This window comes from Bufo gargarizans, chromosome 2 (assembly GCF_014858855.1).
Source record: "Bufo gargarizans isolate SCDJY-AF-19 chromosome 2, ASM1485885v1, whole genome shotgun sequence".
Classification (NCBI taxonomy): Eukaryota; Metazoa; Chordata; class Amphibia; order Anura; family Bufonidae; genus Bufo; species Bufo gargarizans.
This window is the reverse complement of record NC_058081.1, coordinates 531,887,977-531,907,031: the sequence shown is the minus strand read 5'-3', so window position 1 is coordinate 531,907,031 and position 19,055 is coordinate 531,887,977. Positions and strand designations below refer to the sequence as shown.

Genomic DNA, 19,055 nt, shown 5'->3' with positions numbered 1-19,055 from the left:
TCGTCAATGATGGCATACATTTTTACTGCCTTTTCTGGTAGCCCCTCCGGGTAGACCTTGATTAGGCATATGCGGGCACAACATTTCTCACTCTGGCCCTCCCCACATACATCCAAGCATGAGCAGGAAACAGCAGTGGCTGTGTTGGCATTATTTTGGGGCTCCCCGCCATGACCTGGAGCGGGACTGGTGGTGACAGCAGCCGGTGAATCCCTTGTGAGTGGAGTTGGGTGCATAGCTGAGGCGTGTCTTTCACTATGACACTCCTCACACTTGATAATGGATTTACAGTCCTTAGCCATGTGCTCCAATGAAGCGCAGCACCTGAAACATACCCCAAGCTCGGTGAGGACTTTCTTGCGTTCCTGTATGGTTTTGGATCTAAATCCTCTGCATTTGTTCAGTGAGTGTGGTTTTTTATGAATGGGACATTCACGATTGAAGGCCTTGTCTCCTGATGAGGTAGTGTACTGTTTACCAGTGGGTACTGCAGATGATGGTAGGTTAGTCTTTCTAACATTCACGCTGCTCTTAAAGTCTCTGTGTTTATGCACAATACTTTCATACCTTGATGATGGCATCACTGAAGCTGTAGTATTAAACTCCAGGAAGTCGAGGCTGGGGTCATTCCTCATCTGGGACTGTTCATCGATGAACCTACAGAAATGAATAAATGGGGGAAAGGTGACGTCATGCACTCTTTTGTACCTTGAGACTGATGCCGCCCACTTCTCTTGCAGGCTGTATGGTAGCTTCACGACAATTGGGTTCACCCCATGGGCAGTATCCAGGTAGCACAGCCCGGACAGACGAGGATCTCTTTTGGCGAGCTCCAGTTCCATGAGCAAATCACTTAAATCCTGAAGCTTGTGGACATCCTTAAGACTGATCTTGGGAACGTTCTGCAGTCTCCTGAATAGTGCCTTCTCTATTGCTTCTGCACTGCCAAAGGTGCGTTCGAGTCTTTGCCAGGCTGCAGCGAGACCTGCTTCTGCTTGTCCCACATAGACAGTTCTAAGGCTCTTGATGCGATTTGTGGAGCCTGGGCCCAGCCAGTTGATCAAGAGGTCGAGCTCCTGCTCTGCAGTTAGGTTGAGGTTGGCGATGGCAGCTTTGAAGGTTGCCTTCCAGGCTCTGTAGCTCTCCGCACGGTCATCAAATTTTGAGAGACTGGTGTTAATTAGCTCTCTGCTCACCATAAATCTGGCAAACTCAGACATATCTGATCTCTCACTGCTTGTTGCCATGACAACTTGTGATGCCCCTGGGGCGTATAGGCTGTGTGGCGTGAAAGGGTGAGATGCTTCCGGGTAGAATGATGTTGCTGCAGGGTTGAGCTGTGGTCTAGCCTCTGTAGATTCTGATGACTGCCGCTTGAGCTGTGGAGGTAGGCCAGGGAACACCTGGTAGCCATCTTGCTGTAATAACTGCCCTTGAGAGGGCGCGCCTGGGCAACTGTTATTGGGTTGCTCGGGTGCTGTGGGTATCGCTGGGACTGCAGGTAGAGCTGACTTGGAGGTTTCAGTGTTGTTTGCTTGGACAGTACTGCCCACTGGGGGTGGTGCAGATAACTGTTTCAGTACATAGTCGCTGGTGCGATCAACTGGATCGTCTCTCTCCTCTGGTGGTAAGCAGACTGAATCAAAGCCTTGGCTCAATGCTTGCTCAAGTAGTCTTACTTTTGCTAATGCAATTTCCTCTTCCCTCTCTGATTCAAGGATCTTTATTCGAGCCTCTGCTTCTGCTTCTGCCCTCTTGGCTTCTGCCTCCGCTTCTGCCCTCTTGGCTTCTGCCTCCGCTTCTTCCCTCTTGGCTTCTGCCTCTGCCCTCTTGGCTTCTGCCTCTGCTTCTTCCCTCTTGGCTTCTGCCTCTGCCCTCTTGGCTTCTGCCTCTGCTTCTGCCCTCTTGGCTTCTGCCTCCGCTTCTGCCCTCTTGGCTTCTGCCTCCGCTTCTGTCCTCTTGGCCGCCGCCGTCTGTGCTTCTGTTCTCGCAAGGACTTCTTTTTCGGTGAAGGAACGCCTCACTTTGGATAGCTCTGCATTTATGCGAGCCTCTAGTAATCTGTCGCTCAGGGCGGAGCTTCTAGAGCATGATGATCTGTAGGACCGCGAGGAATGTTTGGATGAATGCGATCTGTGTGATCTAGTTTCTTGCAAATGAGAGATGCGGAGTTCCACTTTATCTTTAGCATCCATCACCATGGCGTCTCTTTGTCTGTCTATTGATTCTGCCTTGCACAATTCTGACAGGGCTTCTTCAATATTAGAGTCTTTTAGAAAGGTCATATACCTTGTGGACAGTCTCTTGTATCTTTCGTGGGCTGCGTTCAGCCGCCCGACGGCAACTTGTAAACTGGTGGCATCACCTGAGGAGGACTTAAGTCCTGATATGAGGGATGAAACTCGTTCCCATAGCTCTTCCAGGTTGTCGCACAGCTCATCTTTCCTGGTGTGATAGTTTTCTGTGATCTTTATAGTTGGTTTGAGAGAGCGCCTTGGTCGCGTGACTTGGTCTGCTGAAAGTGTGGGTTCTACCTCCAGCTCTTCATAATGATCAGTATCAGGTTGCATTTGCTTTGTTTCATCACTGGGGAACTGTACGAGGTCATTTTCGGCCATTTTGATTTAAGGTGCGCTGTCTCTTTAAGAAAATGAACTTTCGAATTGGGGGCTGAAAATTGCTGTGCGACTCAGATAAGGCACCCCGATAAGGTTCCTAAAGTGTTTTGAGTGAATTGCGGGGTTTTGGTATGAGGGAGGCCCCGCGTGCGTGAACAGTTCCTATATCATGCGAGCAAGGGTTAATATAGGATGTAGAAAGTGTCTTGGAGAGTAGTGGAGGACTTCCAGGCGAGAGTATATCTACTGCGGACACACCGTGCTTCCCCTTGGGCTTGTGGGACGTGCACTGTTGCCGGGCAGATTTGCTGCGAGTGGGCCTGTTGCAGGGGAGGTTCCTGAGTGTGGCACTGGGCTCTGAGGGAACCTGTAGCCGGGCATTAGACTTTGAGACGGGTATTTACTGGGGTATAAGGCTTTAAGGCAGTTTTTGACTGTTCTGTCCCCACATGAAGGCGAATGAAGGTGTAACTGATGATGACCTTGTGACTGTCTTACCTTCGTATCCAAGCAGTGGAGCAGACCGGACCGGCAGATGCTCAGGTTAGATGGATCCAGACGTAGACACGAGGATGCAATCAAACGTGGGTTTATTTGATCCAGAGCAGCAACATACAGTGATGCAGTACTGTAATGCGGTAGATGATGTCATGTGGATGTCTTTCCGGAGGCTAACTGCTGAGGCAACTGCTGGTCAAAAACTGATGCCTTCACAAGCCAAGGTGTGAGTCTCTAGTCACAAGGAGTGCAGCACTGAAAATGGCTACAGGAAGAGACAAGAACCAAGGCTGCTAAAACCACGCCCAGCAGAGAAAAACTTTATAGATAAGGAACAAGGCGTGCAGCATACAAATTCCGGCCAGCAGATGGCAGCAGAGAAACAATACGTAGAACAACATAGTGAAAGGAGATATAATAATACAGTGCATTAATTAAATTTGAAAGAAACAGCACATGGAGCGCCGGGAGTGTGGCTTTGTGGGTTCTGACGACGTTGCTCCCACTGGGGTTTTTGATAGGCCAGGTGCCTTCTTAAGGCGGTCGTCCCTAGGTGGGTGTTGGGCTTACCGCGACTTATGCGTTGACAGCACAGGCTGCAGATAGCAACACTATTATCAGCAGCTGACACGTTAAAAAAAAAGCCCACACTGCGGAGTCATGTGCCGGTGTCCTGGGAGCGCAAGATGTGACCATGCATGGTGGACTGCTCGCTCCAGATACATTTGCAGTCTGCTTTTTGCCTCCTGTCCACTGCGAGTTCTGCCTTCTTCTCCTCCTTCTCCTCCCTATCTGCTGCTCTGTCTCTCCCTCTGAACTCCGCTCCTCTTCCTCTCTTGTGGGCACCCACGTGACACGTCATCATTGTCACCTTCACCAACACTGACATTAGAAATCTCGGAGTAGGCAGGAACAGCGGGAACTACCCTCTTTGGGCTGATCTGGGTACTGTTGTACTGCTACCTTCTTTTCCTCATCCGATGCCAAGAATGGCTGCGCATCGGTAAGGTCTGGGAATGGATGAGAAAATAATTCCTCTGACTCGAGTAGAGGGGCTATGGTGTTGGTGGTGTCTTTGGGGGTGCAGACAGCAGAGAGTGAGGAGGGTGCAGATACAGAGGATGAGGAGGGTGCAGAAGCGGAAGGCTGAGTGAGCCACTCAACCAACTCTGGTGCACCCTTTGAAGTTATCACACGCGCCTTTTTCAACTTCCCACTTAGACTCCGGCCTGGTGCACCTGCCCGACCCCTACCATCCCTGCAGAACGATCTGCCTCTTCCTCTGCCTGTCATTTTCTAAATTACCCTCTGCCTAAGGCCTCATGCACACGGCCATGCCGTTTTTTTGCGGTCTGCAAACCACAGATCCGCAAAGAACGGAAGACGCCCGCGTTGCCTTCCGCAATTTGCAGAATGGAACGGGCACCGTCAATGTAAATGCAAAGCGCGGACAAGAATAGGACATGTTATATTATTTTAACGGGGCCGCGGAACAGAGCCACGGATGCGGACAGCCCACGGAGTGCTGTCCGCATCTTTTGCAGCCTCATTGAAGCGAATGGGACGCATCTGAGCCGCCAAAACAGCGGCTCGGATGCGGACCCAAACAACGGTCGTGTGCATGAGGCCTAAGTCCGTAGAGAAGAACAGTATTTGTGGAAGAAGTTATTTCACAGCCCTCAATCAGTATTTGGCGGAAACAGGTTTATAGCACCCCTCAATCAGTATTTGGCGGAAACAGGCACGGTATATGGCACCCCTCAATCAGAAATTTTGTGGAAGCAGGTGTATTGCAGCCCTCAATCAGTATTTGGTGGAAAAAGGTATAGGCCAATAGCACCCCTCAATCAGTATTTAGTGGAAGAAGGTATATTGCACCCCTCATTCAGTATTTGACGGAAACAGGTATATGGCACCCCTCAATCAGTATTTTGTGGAAGCAGGTGTATCGCAGCCCTCAATCAGTAGTTGGTGGAAACAGGTATATAGCACCCCTCAATCAGTATTTGGTGGAAACAGGTATATGGCACCCCTCAATCAGTATTTTGTGGAAGCAGGTGTATCGCAGCCCTCAATCAGTAGTTGGTGGAAACAGGTATATAGCACCCCTCAATCAGTATTTGGTGGAAACAGGTATATGGCACCCCTCAATCAGTATTTTGTGGAAGCAGGTGTATCGCAGCCCTCAATTAGTAGTTGGTGGAAACAGGTATATAGCACCCCTCAATCAGTATTTGGCGGAAATGGGTATATGGCACCCCTCAATCAGTATTTTGTGGAAGCAGGTGTATCACAGCCCTCAATCAGTAGTTGGTGGAAAAAGGTATATAGCAATAGCACCCCTCAGTCAGTATTTTGTGGAAGAAGGTATATGGCACCCCTCAATCAGTATTTGGCGGAAACAGGTATATAGCACCCCTCAATCAGTATTTGGCGGAAACAGGTATATAGCACCCCTTAATCAGTATTTGTCTGAAACAGGTATATAGCACCCCTCAATCAGGATTTTGTGGAAGAAGGGATAGAAGGTATAAGGCAATTAGTTACTCCAATAGCGTTTGTCCCTCTAGCTAGCTGCGGTATCGCAGCAGAACTGCACACAACTGCTGCGCAATACAAACACACTATAATTCAATTTCTATGTTAGAAAGTGTATTAAAAGTATATCACACACCTCTATATCACAGCTATCGATAGCACACCTATACCAGTCCTTAAAAGGACTTTTGTGGCCCTATTAGCTAGTGTTTGGTGTCCCTAAGGCTGGTTTCATACGGGCGTTGCGGATTGGGGCCGGATGTGTTCAGAGTGTGTTCAGTGAAACTCGCACTATTTTGCAAGCAAGTTCAGTCAGTTTTGTCTGCGATTGTGTTTAGTTGTTCAGTTTTTTCCGCAACGGGTGCAATGCGTTTTGATACGTTTTTCACACGCGTGATAAAAAACTGAATGTTTACAAACAACATCTCTTAGCAACCATCAGTGAAAAACGCATCGCACCCGCACTTGCTTGCGGATGCAATGCGTTTTTCAAGCAGCCCCATTCACTTCTATAGGGCCAGGGCTGCGTGAAAAACACAGAATATAGAACATGCTGCGATTTTCACGCAACGCAGAACTGATGCGTGAAAAACAACGCTCATGTACACAGACCCATTGAAATGAATGGGTCAGGATTTAGTGCGGGTGATATGCGTTCACGTCACGCATTTCACCCGCGCGGAAAACTCGCTCGTGTGAAAGGGACCTAACTGTCCCTACTAAAAATGCAACCTCTCCCTACACTGGCAAAACACATCATGTAAAGTGGCTGCCAGATCGGGTTCTGTTATAGGGTAGGGGGTGTGTCCATGTGCTAAAACATCTCAATTGGCTGTCCTGTCCCACCTGATAGATGTGTCATCGGTCAAAGTTCGGTGCTATGCAAAAAAATATGGCGCATGCGAATATCGCCATATGTTCGCATGTTCAGCAAATCGCGAACGAGCAAAATTCGCATTTGAACAAGATACATTTATAACAATCCCACTTAGGAAGTGATTTACCAATATAAGGGTGTGATATTTGCTATAAACCCATGGTCATTTGTAGTCTGGATCCCTTGGGTGGGTGTGTGATTAGGGGATTTGGTGTCATCTTACCCTGCTTCATTTCCCTACCCAGGAGCAAGTTCTTTGAAGCTGTGCCTGAGATACTGCATAGGGCAAGCGCCCTTTCCTTGTGTGCTTTTTAGAATATTTACCAATAAAAGTTTTATTACTTTTTATTTTAGTATCCCTTTCAGCCAGTGAACATATTAGAAGATTGTATGTACACAAATAATGCTCAAAAAGTAGTTTTCCTTTGTCACAGAGGTAAAGCTGCAATAAACAAGTGTGTGATACCTCCAATAATTACAAGTGTGGTTGCACATGGAGTATAGTATACAGTAGAAGGGGATTCTTTACTGTAAGAGCAGTGAGACTATGGAACTCTCTGCCTGAGGAGGTGGTTATGGTGTATTTCTGGAGAGTAATAATATTACAGGTTATAGTTACTAAGTTTCTGGAGAAGGGTCGATGATCCAGGTAGTTATTCTGATTGAAAATTTGAAGTGGGAAGAATATGTTTTTCCCTATTATGAGGATAACTGGAATTTGTTTTCCTCTGGATCAACTGTGCAGGATATAAGGTTGAACTGGATGGATGTATCTTTGACTTTCACAAGCTATGTTAGTATGTTAACTCCAATTATAGCACATTTAATACTAATTACTCACTTGATCCTTTCAATATTTGTGCATCTCTTTCCTCTGAATAAATCCCATAGATGTCTGCATTCTTGCATAATCACCCAGCTGGATTATGCAGGAATGATGAGATCTATGGTGCGTCTTCTGAATGGATATGAGCTAACCCTGAGAAACAAGACTGTGTAATTGTACCAGAAACTTACAAGTCTACAAGTGATCCATTGTGCTGCTCTTACTCCTTTCCAGCATCTAATTCCTCTGTGATTGTGGAGTTAATATTGATCTCAATGTAAGCTGTATGAATCTGTATGCAGAGCATTTCCCCCAAGTGGCAGCTGTAGGCAACCAGAATTTTATCAGGAGATTTTGAGCTCCAGCCCTTGCGCACATTGCAGATGATTACATGGACACTTTTTAGCTCTTTCGGGCTGTCTGATGTCTTGCTTCACATTTTACATAGTACACAGCTTTATCCTATTACAGAGAAGATTGTCCATGTGGACACACCGGACTGATTATATATACACAGTGGCTGCAGGAGGTTGGAAGGGACTGTATTAAGTGGTGTACCATAGATAACACATCTTTCTTATCTTATGCAGGGATACAATTCTTTACAAGAATACATTGCAACTCAGGGACCCCTGCCTGACACCAGGAATGATTTCTGGAAGATGATTCTTCAGCAGAAATCTCAAGTCATCGTGATGCTGACCCAGTGCAACGAGAAGAGAAGGGTAAAGCAATATAGCTGCTCATCTCCTGCGCCCAGGAGCAGCTTCTTACCTCAGACATGCCAACTTTTGAGAAGGAACAGCAAGGAGATTCAGAGAAATGGCACATGAAGTAGTATGCACAGCATACCAGACTAGCTAAACAAACACAGACTCCAGACCGGCCCGCTAAACTAAAATACACCACACTTCTAATACTTAAAGGGGTTGTCTGGGTTCAGAGCTGAACCCAGACATGTCCTCATTTTCACCCAGGCAGCCACCCTGCTCCAATGTTCTCCTTTGCCCTGCACTAAATCGCGCAGGGTAAAGGCATTTTCTGGAGTTCCGGTGACGTACCGGGCTCTCCTTAGGGCTGCCAGGTGGAGGCTTCCGCCCAGCAGTGTGTTTGGTGACGTCACCAGCACTGATTGGTGGACTTTAGCGCTGCCCTAGTCTGTAAAATGGCTAGGGCAGCGCTAGAGCCCACCCATCAGAGCTGGTGACGTCACCAAACACACTGCTGGGCGGAAGCCTCCGCCCGGCAGTGTGTTATTGCAAATAAAAGAGCCCTTGCTTTGCGCAGGGCAAGGGAGAGCATCCTAACATCAGGGGGGCTGCCTGGGTGAAGTTTTTGGGTATGTCTGGGTTCAGCTCTGAACCTGGACAACCCATTTAACCCATACCCAAGATCTCTTAAAGTCACACAGACCACACACTAGATTTCATAAACAAATACAGACCCCTGACCAAACACCATGAACTAATTTAGACCCCTTAAAGGGAACCTGTCACCTTCAACAAACATCCCAAGCTGGCAGCAGTACCTTAGAGTAGCCAGAAGCATGTTGGTAACAATCATTTTCTTCCTGTAGACAGAGAAGCAGAAGCTGTAAAAACGTTCTTTAATCCCCTGCCGGCGTGCTTCTCCACACATGCGTGAAGTCACGGAGGCAGCGGCCTCTTTGCTTCAAGTCACGGTAACCACGCCCCCTTCCCCGTGACTGACTGACAGCCGGCAGTTCGGCAAAGCCAGCCGAACTGTCGTGCATAAGCGCTGTCAGTCACAGCGAAGGGGCAGGGAAGGGGTCGTGGTTACCGTGACCAGGGCCGGTGCTACCATAAGGCAGACCAAGCGGTCGCCTTAGGGCGCACCCTGGGGGAGGGCGGAAAAATGTGACATGGAGGGGGAGAAATGTGACATGGGGGTCTGATGGCTGACATTGGGGGCTGATGGCTGGGGGATGATGTCTGACATGGGGTTCTGATCTGAAGTCTGATTAACATTGGGGGTCTGATTGCTGGTCTGACCTGAGGTGTAATGGAAAATATTTTTTTCTTATTATCCTCCTCTAAAACCTAGGTGTGTCTTAGAGGGCAAAAAATATGGTCCTTAAACCAGCCATTGTCTGAAGCAGAGAGAAGATACCAGGACCAAAGAGAGGTGAAGCGTGGGGGGGGGGGGGGGCGCCAAAATGTAGCTTCGCTTGAGTTGGCAAAAATCCTTGCACCGGCCCTGACCGTGACTTGAAGCATGTGTGGAGAAGAGGATTAAAGAACGTTTTTACAGCTTCTGCTTCTCTGTCTGCAGGAAGAAAATGATTGTTACAAACATGCTGCTGGCTACTCTAAGGTAATGCTGCTGGCTTGGGATGTTTGTTGGAGGTGACAGGGTCCCTTTAAAGGGGTATACCGTTTAGGGGATAACTATCAGATCTGTGGGGTCCTACCACTGGGACCCCCACCGATCATGAGAACAGGAACCGCCTACTCCTTGGAGCTCCCTAAAATGACTGGAAGATCAGGCAGCTGTATTCATCTTTACAGAAGTCCTGGAGACAGCCGAGTACAGCACTCGGCTGTTTCCGGAACTCCCATAGAGATGAATAAAGTGGTAGTTTGCATGCCCAGCCTGCTGCTCTATTCATTTTGAGGTGCTCTTAGAAGTACAGGGTAACTATTCTCGTGATCAGTAGGGGTCGCAGAGGTAGGACCCCACCGATCTGATAGTTTTCCCGCATCCTGAAATTCATAAACCCCTTCAAAACAGCCTAGACTAGACTCTCTAAAAGAATACAAACCCCAGACTATACTGTACAGTTACTCACCTATTCCCATATCTACAACCTTCTTGACTTGTTGCAGATAACGTCCTGATATGAGAGCCAGAAGTTTATTTTAAAGAGAAGATGGGCACCTAGGAGACGTTCATGCTCCTCTGGGATGCAGGGAGATCTCCTCCTTTTAAGGGAGTTAGCAAATATCTGTTATTGTCATACATGCCAAGAATGCTGATTTTGCTGGAACCAGACCTCAATAGGAGTGGAATTTATACAAGCCCTGCCAAAATGCGGGCATTCTTGATGGGGTCAGGGGTGTTCTTGGGAGTAGGGCTGAAATGTACCAATTTTTGTCCATTAAAATGATGACAAGTATATACCCTGTAGGTTGTAAATCACTGCACCAGTCTCTATATCATCCTGCTTACCTTAAGTGAGCACCACATTTCTGAAGGGCCAAGGGCCAAGGGCCAAAGCCTGGGCAAGCAGTCTTTATTCACAGGATGCCTAAAGAAAGAATGAGCAGTCTCCATATGAATCTCCCATATTCATGACTTCACCTTATTTATTGCAGATAAAGTGTGACCATTACTGGCCATTTACTGCCGAGCCAGTAGGCTATGGAGACATAATGGTGGAAATGGTGTCTGAGGAAGAGCAGCCAGACTGGGCTTTGCGGGTGTTCCGAGTCTCAGAGGTAAATATTAAGAAGCATGGGGTCAACACATGTATTCCTCTGGGTCAATGCAGTAAGAGCAGGGGCTATTCTATAATCATTAGAAAACCTTCTTTATAGACAGTGAAAGTGAATAAAAGGAAGTGATTACTTTGTATTGCCCAGTGCAGGGTCTGAGGGGAGGAGCATGACAAAAAGATTCTGCATAGTTATTGCCTTGAAATGGAGGAGGAGCATGACACAGTGATTCGGTACAGTGCAAACCCTGAGGAGCATGACAAAAGGACTCTGCATGGTGCAAGTCCTGAAAAGATGGAGCATGACATAAGGATTCTGCTTTGGTCAGGCCCTGAGAGGACGGAACAGGATGCAGGGCCTCAGGAGTGGAGTATAACATAGGGATTCTCTCATTGGTGCTCTTTGATCCAATTGTCATGCTCTACCCTGGAACAAGGCAGAGTGTCCTATATCTTCCCTTACACCCACCATCCCTCTAGCTGCACAGTAGGTTAATGGAGTAACCTAGCAGGATTGGTTTAAGCTGTTACCAGAGGTTTCATTGCTTGTTTGTGAACCTCTTTTACACATTTATCATTTTTTGAGACCTATAATTTAGTTTTGGACTTTTATTGTATTGAGTTTGTGGTGCTGGCAATGGCTAAAGCAAAGCATGGCAGCAGTGAGGGTGGATCCGGTGACAATGATTGTGTCTTCTGTTCTCTTAGGCAGCTGACTCACAGCATGTTATGCATTTCAACTTCACTGCATGGCCAGACCACGGCGTCCCAGCAGCCAGTGCAGCAGAGAGTATACTACAATTTGTGTACATGGTGAGACAGAAAGCAGCCAAAACCAAAGGACCAATAACTGTACACTGCAGGTAAAGCCCTAATGTCTACTAGTACGATTATCACTAGACCGACTTTCCACAATTATCACTAAACCCATTTCTTACAATTATTACTGAAGCCACCACCCACGATTATCACCCAAGCTACCACCTACAATTATCACTGAAGCCACCACCCACGATTATCACCCAAGCTACCACCTACAATTATCACTGAAGTCACCGCCCACGATTATCTCTTAAGCTTCCACAGACAATTATCACCTAAGCTAGCACCTATAAATGTCACTGAAGCCACCAACCCCAATTTTCACTGAAACCAGACACATACAGGATCCTTAAGCTCTTATCAGAATTGAGTAAACTGTGAGTCTTCCTAATAAAAGATTCCTCTTTATTGAGGCTGCTTCCCCTCAATCTGTCAATGTGTTCCTCCATGTTGCTTCTCCTGGAAAGTTCAATTGCTTGCCACCTCCCATGCACTGATGTGCGGATGAGCTTGCACTCTTCCACAGCAACCATTCTGTATAAGCAGCTGTAGGGTAAAGCATTGGGGCAGGGTAGAAACCTTAAGATTTTAATTGACATGTTGACTCTTGCTATTTGGTTCAGGTTTTGACACTTTTACCACCTGTTGTGTTTTAGCGCTGGTGTGGGGCGGACTGGAACATTTATAGCTTTGGATCGCCTCATGCAACACATACGGGACCATGAGTTTGTAGATGTTCTAGGCCTTGTAGGAGAATTGCGCTCTTACAGGATGTCTATGGTGCAAACAGAGGTTAGTATGTGTATCTATATGTCTACATTGAGTATGTATATGGACAGTGTTTATCTCTATACTGTCTGTTTGTATATATACACTTTATATCTAGCTATACATTTGTAAAATTTATAACATTTTGTATAACATTTTTTATATCATACTGTATGTCTCTATACTGTATGTCTATAAAGTATCTGTATGTACTGTATAATGTAGAATGTAAGTACTGAGGCATACTTTGTTCTAAATTAAATGGCATTTTTTTTTTTTTTTTTTGTGAATCTTTAAACCTTTTGTCTAGAAATCCTACCCCCATACTGGAGTGATTTTGTGACTTTTTGGGGATCTTTTTAAACATTTTGCAGTGTTATTTCAGGAGTGAAATTCATTATAATACTTATTATAACCACACCACCAATTTTCCATCCTCTTTTCAAGAGTAGAGCGAGTGGTGTAAGCATGCAAAAAGTTGCCAAATCTTTGTACAAGTAGCCCCAAAAAGTCACAAAGCCTTGTTTTGCATCTTTTTGAAGTCAGAATCCTGGGAGTGCAGGGCATGATAAATTCCTCCTGTGTGTATGTTTGTCCACATGAATGATATTCCCTCCCTTTTCTGTCTGTTATTGCCCCTACTCCCAGTTATGGTTCTAGTAACAGCCTCATATTTCATTCTTTTCAGGAACAATTTATCTTTCTTCATCATTGTGTTCAGTTGATGTGGAAGAAAAAGAAGCAACAATTCCGGATCAGTGATGTCATCTATGAAAATGTCCACAAATCCTAAAGCCCGTCTTAATTGTGAGTAAATGGCCCACGTCTTGTCAGTAGCCTGTGGAGGGGTTGATATTCTCAGTATGGAAGTGAATCTTTATGGATTTGTAGATCCATCAAGTCCATGAGGTAACCACCAGCCAGCTTTTATGTGGTGCATTGAACCCCAAATATCTCTTTAGGGAGACTTCTTCAACTACTGTTCCACCTGAAAGTTCTTTATTTTGCCCTCTAAGGGATTTAGTTATTATAAACAATCTTAACAGCAGAGAAGTGGCCAATGAGGAAAGGGGCAGAGTTTTAATTTGTTGTTAAAATAAAAAGCTGCTCTCCAGGTGCCTCCCCCTTATTGAGGCTTATTCCGTTCAGTCTATGTGTAGCAGAAGTCCTGGCCATGTGGTAGTTACACAGGTGCAGGGCTCCTTACGAGACACAGCACTGTTAACTGTAACAAGCCCTTCAACTGTGTGTCTTTCACACAACCCAGACAGGTTGTCATCCTCAGTTTCTGATTGACAGCAAGCAAAGATTTGGAAGCACAGAGATTCTGCCTGGTGCAGGCACTAAGATGGCGGAACAGGACACATGGATTTAGTCTAGTGCTGGGCATGAGTGGAAGGAGCATGACATAAGGATTCTGCTTATTCAGGGTCTGGGGTGGGGCAGGGCATCCAGATTCTCTTTGAGTCCATATGCCATGCTTATACACTGAATAATCTTTATTTAATCTTAAACTGGACAACCCCTTTAAAAGCACTTTTGAAGGCAAATTGGAGCTGCTCACGTAGAATAGATGGGCAGTCTGTATAAGATGACAGTAAAAACCAAAACGTGAAAATAAAAAATATGGAACTAATGGAAATGCTCCCAATAAACAGAACAATAGAGTCATTGTCATCCCCTAAACAGAACCCACCTTGTAACAACTGGTGAAGAGCCTTCATGGGGGAAGAATTGACATTGGGTGGTGTTTTCAAGGGGATGGGCTGTCATGAGGAGGTGTCTTCTTGATGGAGGTTTCTTCATAAGAGATGGGCCTTCTTACAGATATGTATTTTATGAGGAAGAATGAGGGTGCAGTCAGAATGGAGAAAAATTGACAGGCGCAAGCAAAGTCACATAGAACAAGGCTGGTGCTACACCTAGACTTTTTGTAGCACGTTTAATAGACTTTTTTTTAAATCACATTTGACACATTTTATCGAGTAACAGCTCCAGCCCACAAAATTGCATACAACTCAATTTATACTTTAGCTCAATAGCTAAAATCTATTAAAGTGCTACAGAAAGTCTAGGTATAGCTCCAGCCCAAGGATGCATCTTTATTAAAGATCAAGGTATCCAATAAAATAATGCATTTTGGGGGCCATCTCCTTCCTCTAATTATAGGACATAACTTAACATGCACTGCTGTTCTTCTATACAGAGCAAAATAGGGAATGGGTTAAGACCATCACAATATATCGTTAAATAATAAAATAATTCATAGCGTTGAATGGAGTAGCAGTATGCATATGTTACCCCTTTTTCCATTATGACGGCTAACACAGGGCTCCTGTTCTCGTGATTAGTGCGGATCTCAGCAGTCGGATCTTGGTGATTATTTATTCCCTGTGGATAGCAGATATGTCCTTGTAATGTGACAACCCACTTAAAATACATAAAAATGAATAATACACAAAGTAACTGATAATATAATAGTCAAACTTATATATGTATTCTGCAGTTGATGTGTTGGAATAGGAATAGAATCACTGCACATGTGTGGGTGCCATATCTAGGTAATCCAGGATGCTAACTCACAATATAGAGGAAGTGCGTTTATTGTGGACATTGCAAATCTTACAACTGGAGCTGATGTGTCTACGGCAGTATTCATGTCAGAGGGGGTCCTCATGGTGGGTTTTTGAGAGAAGACACCAGCTTCTTGAACATATTTACTTCATGTATTATTAGTGTGTATATATTTTAGGTGCATCCACTGTAGTTATTTTGAATGGTTTGGTCCATTACAAGGACTTATACCCTATAAACGGGATAGGGAATAAGTGTATGATCAGCAGGGGTTCAACTGCTGGAGCCCCCACCAATCATGATAACGGGGGTCGTGTGTACTTCTATTTGAAAGGAGCAGAAGTCATGCATATATGCTGTCACTCCATTGAACTCTATGGAGCTACCGTAGAGAGAGGGTCGGACCCCTCCTAGATCAGACACGTATTCCCTATACACAGGATTTGGCATAAGTCATTGTAATGGGACAACCTATTTAAATTCTTTAGGAATTATTCGATTATCTAACAATTTTTATGACAATCTTAACTCCACCCATTTTTCTATGGAGCCCTTTTAGTACTCACGAAGGTGGTACCTTCATGAGGTGTCTTCTTGAAGTTGGGTCTTCTTAAGGGAAAAGCTTCATGTGAAGGTGTCTTACTGAGAGAGTTTTCTTCATGAGGACGTGTCCTCTTGAAGGAGATATTTTCATGTGGGAGGGGCCTTCATGAGGAGGTGTCAGTTGTAGGGAGCCTTCTTCATAGGATGCGGTATTCATTAAAAGGTGTCTTCATGAGAAGGGATCTTTTTGAGGGAGGTGTCTTCATGGGGGAGGGTTCTTCATGTCTATATGGTGGTGAAGTCGTCATTGTTTGTCACATGGTAACTAATCAATAGATGGTTCTCTGGCTGATTTCACATTATATATGACTGGACATGGATTAGAAAGATGTCACATCTATATGTATTTTTTTTTCTTTGATTAGCACATGACATTTGTATGTCTTTCTTCCAGGTGAGAACAGTGCATTCACCATCTCCAGTTTTTGGGCTTCTCTCACTGGTTGTGTAGAAACTAAGACCACTGCCCTGTGGTCAAGCCCTGGAAAGATCTAGCCTTAAACCTGGCGTGTCTTGTAGAGCTTTCCTTCATGAACTCTTTCAGTAAGGACCAAATTAAATAAAGACACTAACCAGTATAAGGAAGGAGCTGGGACAAGGTGACGGAGCAGGTGCAATATTGGAAGCCTCACAGTCTTACTATAGATTATACCTCATTTCCCACAAGTTACGAGGACACTGGGCTGTGTGGTCGCTCCAAGCCGAGTCTTCAGGCTTCTGCTTGAGGCTTCTCCAGCATCTGTCCTGAGTGTAAAGACTTCGTCCCCACAGTTTTATGTAACTTGTGAAGCACAATGTCTGTGTTGTGTCCCAGGCTGGAGGGTGTAGAAGGCGTAAGGAGCCCCAACATCTCAGAGATCTCACCGTTGTGTGTATTCAGTTTCCTTTGTGCTATGTGAGTGTATGACACTGGTAGGATCGGTCACGGGGCCGATGCATCTGTATAACAGGGCAGGAACAATGTATCAAGCAAATTGCACATAAAATAAAATAATGAAGAGAATTGTCTCTATAATATGACCTCTTTTACAAAATTCAGACTGTAAGATACATGGATGTCAGAGGTGAAGGGTCTACAAGCCGCAGAGAAGGGGAGGTCAGCTTGATTCTAACCAGAGTTTCACCTTCAAGAAAGGAGCTAACTGATCTCTGATCTCTATGTGTGATTCATAGTCATGTGACTTTAAGACCGCATACCATCAATTAACACTCTCCAGTAACACGCACCATTCAGTGATTCAACAGCCTGTTGGACTAGCGAAACACTCATTCATTGGGTAATAGATCATTGGTGCGGTCACTTAAATTACCGTTTGTATACACAGAGTGAATTAATTTAAGCATTTATTTTTTTTGTGGATGATTTAGGTTTTCATTAGCTGTAAGCCATAAAGTCAGTATCTCAGAAAATTTGAATATTGTGAAAAAAGCTCAATATTGTAGACTCAAGGTGTCACACTGTAATCAGCTAATCAACACAAAACACCTGCAAAGCTTTACTAATCCTTTAAATGGTCCTTCAGTCTGGTTTAGTAGGCTAGTTAATCATGGGGAAAACTGCTGACTTAGCAGTTGTCCAGAAGACACCCTCCACAAGGATTGTAAGCCACAACAGGTCATTGCCAAAGCTGGCTGTTCACAGAGTGCTGTATCCAAGAATATTCATGGAAGGTTAAGTGGAAGGAAAAAGTGTGGTAGAAAAAGGTGTACAAGCAACAGGTATAACCGCAGCCTTGAAAGTATTGTCAAGAAATGCCATTCAAGAATTTGGGGAATATTTATAAGGGGTGGGCTGCAGCTAGAGTCAGTACTTCAAGAGCCACCACACACAGCTGTATCCAGGACATGGACTACATGCATTTCTTGTGTCAAGCCACTCATGACCTAGAGACAATGTCAGAACCATCTTACCGGGGTTAAGGAGAAAAGGGACTGGACTGTTGCTCAGTGGTCCTGTTTTCAGATGAAAGTAAATTTTGCATTTCATATAGAAATCAAGGTTTCACAGTCTGGAGGAAGAGTGGAGATATACACAATTCAAGTTGCCTAAGGTCCAGTGTGATGTTTCCACAGTTAGTGAAGGTTTGGAGAGCCATGTCATTGCTGGTGTTAGTCTACTGTGTTATATCAAGGACATTTTAGAGCACTTCATGCTTCCCTCTGCTGACAAGCTTTATGGAAATGGTGATTTCATTTTCCAGCAAGACTTGGCAGCTGCCCACACTACCAAAACTACCAATACTTGATTTAAGTTACTTTCACACTAGTGTTTTTCTTTTCCGGCATAGAGTTCCGTCCTAGGGGCTCAATACCGGAAAAGAACTGATCAGGTATATCCCCATGCATTCTAAATGGAGAGTAATCCGTTCAGTTTGCATCAGGATGTCTTCAGTTCAGTCGTTTTGACTGATCAGGCAAAAGATAAAACCGTAGCATGCTACGGTTTTATCTCCGGCAAAAAAAACTGAAGACTTGCCTGAATGCCGGATCCGGTATTTTTCCCCATAGGAATGTATTAGTGCCGGATTCAAAATATCGGAATGCGGATCCGTCCTTCTGGCCTGCGCATATCGGTAAAAATGTGAAAAGAAAAAATACAAGACGGATCCATCTGTCCGCATGACAAGTGGAGAGACGGATACGTTCTTGCAATGCATTTGTGAGACGGATCCGCATCCGGATCCGTCTCACAAATGCTTTCAGTCACATCAAAATCTGCAGAGCCGGATCACACTGCCGCAAGTGTGAAAGTAGCCTTAATAACCATGTTATCACTGTGCTTGGTTGGCCAGGAAGATTCTCCTGACCTAAACCCCATAGAGAATTTATGGGTATTGTCAAGAGGAAGATGAGATACCAGACCTAACAATGTAGACGAGCGGAAGGCCGATACCAAAGCAACCTGGGTTTCCATGACACCTCAGCAAAGCTACACGCTGATTGCCTCCATGCCACGCTGCATTGATGCAGTAATTCATGCTCCAGCCAGGTATTGAGTGCATATACTGTACATACTTTTCAGTAGGTCAACAATTCTGTATTCAAAATATATTTTTTTATTGATCTTTTCATTAGCTGTACTCGATAATCATCAACATTAATCCCTTTGCGCATTATGATGTACAGTTAGGTCATAATGCCTCAGGGGGATGTATGGAGTGGGCCTCTGCAGCGGGCCTGCTCCATACACGGTATGATACAGCCGGCACCCACCCGCACTAACAGGAAGTGGCGATCCCTGTCATCCGGTCTGTCTGTGTGAAACCTTATCATTAGCAATACAGCGCAATGTAAATTGGTGTTTCTAGGGGCTGACACTTACAATTTAACCCCTCAGGTGCCGCGTTTAATGCGGCTCCTTCTGCCTTCCGATCAGAGCCCCTGCAGTGAAATTGTAGGTCTCTGATCAGTTGCCATGGCAGCCTGGACGCTGCTGAAGCGCTCCAGGCCTGCCATGGATTTCTCCATACTGAGCTA

The 19,055-nt window shown here is 45.2% G+C and overlaps 1 protein-coding gene across 5 annotated transcripts in view; it reads left to right on the top strand.

Moving 5' to 3' along the window:
* Positions 1 to 16,771, top strand: part of PTPRO (protein tyrosine phosphatase receptor type O) — a 149,345-nt gene extending 132,574 nt beyond the window's left edge. For all 5 annotated transcript variants that reach the window (XM_044281509.1, XM_044281508.1, XM_044281507.1 and 2 more), the window contains 6 exons: positions 7,948 to 8,082; positions 10,693 to 10,815; positions 11,520 to 11,674; positions 12,290 to 12,425; positions 13,090 to 13,208; positions 15,973 to 16,771. In XM_044281509.1, coding sequence (XP_044137444.1) covers positions 7,948 to 8,082; positions 10,693 to 10,815; positions 11,520 to 11,674; positions 12,290 to 12,425; positions 13,090 to 13,194 — 654 coding nt within the window. In that variant the 3' untranslated portion in view covers positions 13,195 to 13,208; positions 15,973 to 16,771. The remainder of the gene's footprint in view (positions 1 to 7,947; positions 8,083 to 10,692; positions 10,816 to 11,519; positions 11,675 to 12,289; positions 12,426 to 13,089; positions 13,209 to 15,972) is intronic.
* Positions 16,772 to 19,055: the final 2,284 nt, after the last annotated feature.